Consider the following 3,606-nt stretch of genomic DNA (forward strand, 5'->3'; position numbering starts at 1 on the left):
AAATAAAATAAAATAAAATAAAATAAAATGTCTACGGAATTAAGCTGGTCCAGGAATGACAGGGCTTCCATTTATTTGTCTTTCAATTGTGGGAGAAAAAGGATTTCTATTGAGATACTGTCATTTTGACACACAATATTTCGATTAATCTTGAGATTAAAAATCCTGTGCTCCAAAAGTTTTAACATTTAATTATACATTTAAACAGGTTTGCTTCTAAATCTCAAAATATGGAAAGGACCTCATGTGGCTAAATATTTTGATGACCAAGCCTTCTGGAAGGTAAGATTTTTCACCTATTAATGTGATAGATTTTGAGTGCGTGAACTTAAAAACATACCTGGGTATATATATTGACTTGCTGTTTTTGAGTAAAATGGAAACAAAAATGAAGTAAGGAACAGCAGGAGGAACTGGAGGAGGAACAAATCCATGATATGCGTGTGTGGGGGAGGATGGCAGGGAGGTGGCAAAGGTCACCATTTCCCTGATGCCTCAAATTCATTCACAGTCAGGGATGAGACAGCTACCACTGGCTGCACTTCCTCTTCCCATTTGCAGTCCTCAACGTAGCCAAATAGTTTGACATTCAGGTGGCAGAACCCCGCAAGGCAAGAGCAGGAAGAAACCTCAAGCCTTGGAGTCCAACCCCTTTTTTGACAGATGTTAAGAGTGGAGATATGACTTACCAAGATCTTACAGCTGGCCGGGCGCAGTGGCTCACGCCTGTAATCCCAGCACTTTGGGAGGCCGAGGTGGGGCAATCACCTGAGGCCAGGAGTTTGAGACCAGCCTGGCCAACATGTTGAAACCCCATCTCTACTAAAAATACAAAAGTTAGCGGGGCGTGGTGGCACATGCCTGTAATCACAGTTACTCGGGAGGCTGAGGCAGGAGAATCGCTTGAAATCAGGAGGCGGAGGCTGCAGTGAGCCAAGATTGCGGCACTGCACTCTAGCCTGGGTGACACTCTGTCTCAAAAAAAAAAAAAAAAAATCTTACAGTGTGTGAGTATCCAGGCTGAGTCCTGAACACAGCTCTTGATAAATGATAACAGGCAGGCACAAAAAAATTTGTTGTACAGGAGTCTGAGATCACTTAGCAAAGGGACATAGAGCTCAAACAACTCAGCAGCTGCTGAGGGTCCCGTGTTACATTTTAGTGTTTGTTGTTGAGACTGTGCTAGAAAGAAGGTAAAGAAGGTTGGGGCTCACTCCGCCCCCCTCCCACTCTTCTCCCTTTGACCTACACTCATAGTTCACACAGCACTCTGATGTGTTCCCGTAGGCCATCCTCTAGTCAATGCTGTGGGTAGGCTAGACCAGCAGGGACCTGTATTGTCACAGCAAGTCCAGGCCAACAGAGGTCAGACTGCCGCCCGGTGTTGTACCTTTGTGAGTGGCAGAGCCAAGCCAGTCCCAGGCCAATGTTTGCCCCACCCAGCATCCAAGATGTCGCTCACTAAAGGGACAGAGGAGCAGCCTTATTATGGGCCTGGACACCTGTGCCTGAGGGGTCAAGCAGAGAGAACCTGAGGAGAGACACTGCCCCTTCTTTTCCTTCTCCTTTCTCTCCTTTCTCTTCTTCTTCTGCTTCAAATAGCTTTTTGAGGTATAACTGGCAATCAATTGTACATGTTTAGGCCGGGTGTGGTGGCTTATGCCTGTAATCCCAGCACTTTGGGAGGCCAAGGCGGGTGGATCACTTGCGATCAGGAGTTTGAGACCAGCCTGGGCAACATGGTGAGACTCTGTCTCCACTAAAAATATAAAAATCAGCCAGACGTGATGGCAGGCGTCTGTAATCCTGGCTACTCGGGAGGCTGAGGCAGGAGAATCACTTGAACCTGGGAAGCGAAGTTTGCAGTGAGCCCAAATCATGCCACTGCACTCCCGCCTGGGTGACAGAGCAAGACTTTGTCTCAAAAACAAAACAACTGCACATATTTAAAGTATATAATTTGATACATTTTAACGTATTTATACACCCAAGAGACCAACACCACCATCAAAACAAGGAGCACACTCATCACTTCCACACATTTCCTCCTGCTCCTTTGAAATTCCTCCCTCCCTATCCACCTGGTTCCACCCACAGGCAACCACTGAACTACTTTCTGTCACTGTAGATGGTTTGCATTTTCTGTAATTTTTTTGTTTGAGACAGGGTCTCACTCTGTCACCCAGACTGTAGTGCAGTGACGCCATCATGGCTCACTGTAGCCTCAACCTCCCCAGGTTCAGGTGATCCGCCCCCCTCACCTCCTGAGTAGCTAGGACCACAGGTGTATGCCACCATGCCAGGCTAATTTTTGTATTTTTTTTTTTTTTTGTAGAGATGGGGTTTCACCGTATTACCTAGGCTGGTCTCGAACTCCTGGGTTCAAGCAATCCTCCTGCCTTGGCTTCTCAAAGTGCTGGGATTATAGGTGTGAGCCACTGTGCCCAGCCCTCTGTAATGTTATACAAAGGGAATCATGCAGCACATACTCCCCTTTGTCTGGCTTCTTTTGCTCAGCGTGATTACTCTAAGAATCATCCGTGTTGTTGCGTGTAACTGACTTTATCAGCTTCTCTCTGCAGCTGTCAGCTCCTAGCTTCTCCCAACAGCCAATCTCTCTTTGTCCCCTGCAAGGGTTCTTGCCTATTTAGCAGAATCAGGGTACTCTATTGAAAGGACTCAGAAAATTGGTTTAATCTATTCATTCATTCCTCAAATATATATTGAATAACTATTCTATACCAAGTACTATGCTAATCAACCAAGGATACCACAAACAGGACAGATCTCCAGCTCAGTCACTTGAGTTGCAATAAGTATTTGCTGGATAGGTCAGGTGCAGTGGCCCACATGTATAATCCCGGCACTTTAGGGATTACTGACACAGGAGGATCTCTTGAGCCCAGGAGGCCAAGGCTGCAGAGAACCATGATCCTGCCACTGCACTCCAGCCTGGGTGACACAGTAAGACCCTGTCTCTGAAAAAAAATTTGCTGGATAAATTAAGGAAATCCGAGGAACCCTATCTAACACTAGCCACTGCAGCAACAGGTAAACTAGAAAGAGTGTGCATTTGGAATGAGGAAACCCGATGTTAGCCATCATTCTGTAATGTCATGTATTATGTAATGTAGTGTAAATGTATTGTATTATATTATGTAATGTATGTATTATGTAGTCAAGTTCCTCGACCTCTTTCACTGGTAAAATAAGAGTAGTCATCTTTGCAGTATCTAAAAAAGTGGGTTATTTTAAAGATCAAGTGAGGTAATAATATCTGTAACAACACTCTGTAAAATGCAAACCACCACATGAATGTGAAAGTTTATTACTAGGGATTTAGCCAACCACGAAGGAATGTGTGAGCATAAGAGCTATGATATTGCAAGCCGATAGTTTCTGATTTTGTGCTAGGTGCTTTTCCACATTACCTGATTTTATCCTCACAACAACCCTGCATAAAAGTAAGTATCTCGCCCAGGTGAGGTGGCTCACGCCTATAATCCCAGCACTTTGGGAGCCTGAAGTGGGCAAATCACTTGAGGTCAGGAGTTTGAAACGAGCCTGGCCTATGTGGTGAAACCCTGTCTCTACTAAAAATACAAA

The 3,606-nt window shown here is 45.0% G+C and overlaps 1 protein-coding gene across 9 annotated transcripts in view; it reads left to right on the forward strand.

The window, feature by feature from the left end:
• The window catches only part of LOC105521412 (RH-like protein), a 56,950-nt gene that overhangs the window by 48,995 nt on the left and 4,349 nt on the right, over positions 1-3,606 (forward strand). For 5 of the 9 annotated variants that reach the window (XM_011955627.1, XM_011955631.1, XM_011955634.1 and 2 more), the window contains one exon: positions 209-282. The exons of the other annotated variants lie outside the window; for them this stretch is intronic. In XM_011955627.1, the coding sequence (XP_011811017.1) occupies positions 209-282 (74 nt within the window). The remainder of the gene's footprint in view (positions 1-208; positions 283-3,606) is intronic. 9 annotated transcript variants of the gene reach the window in all.

This window comes from Colobus angolensis, unplaced genomic scaffold (assembly GCF_000951035.1).
Source record: "Colobus angolensis palliatus isolate OR3802 unplaced genomic scaffold, Cang.pa_1.0 Scaffold4, whole genome shotgun sequence".
Lineage (NCBI taxonomy): Eukaryota > Metazoa > Chordata > Mammalia > Primates > Cercopithecidae > Colobus > Colobus angolensis.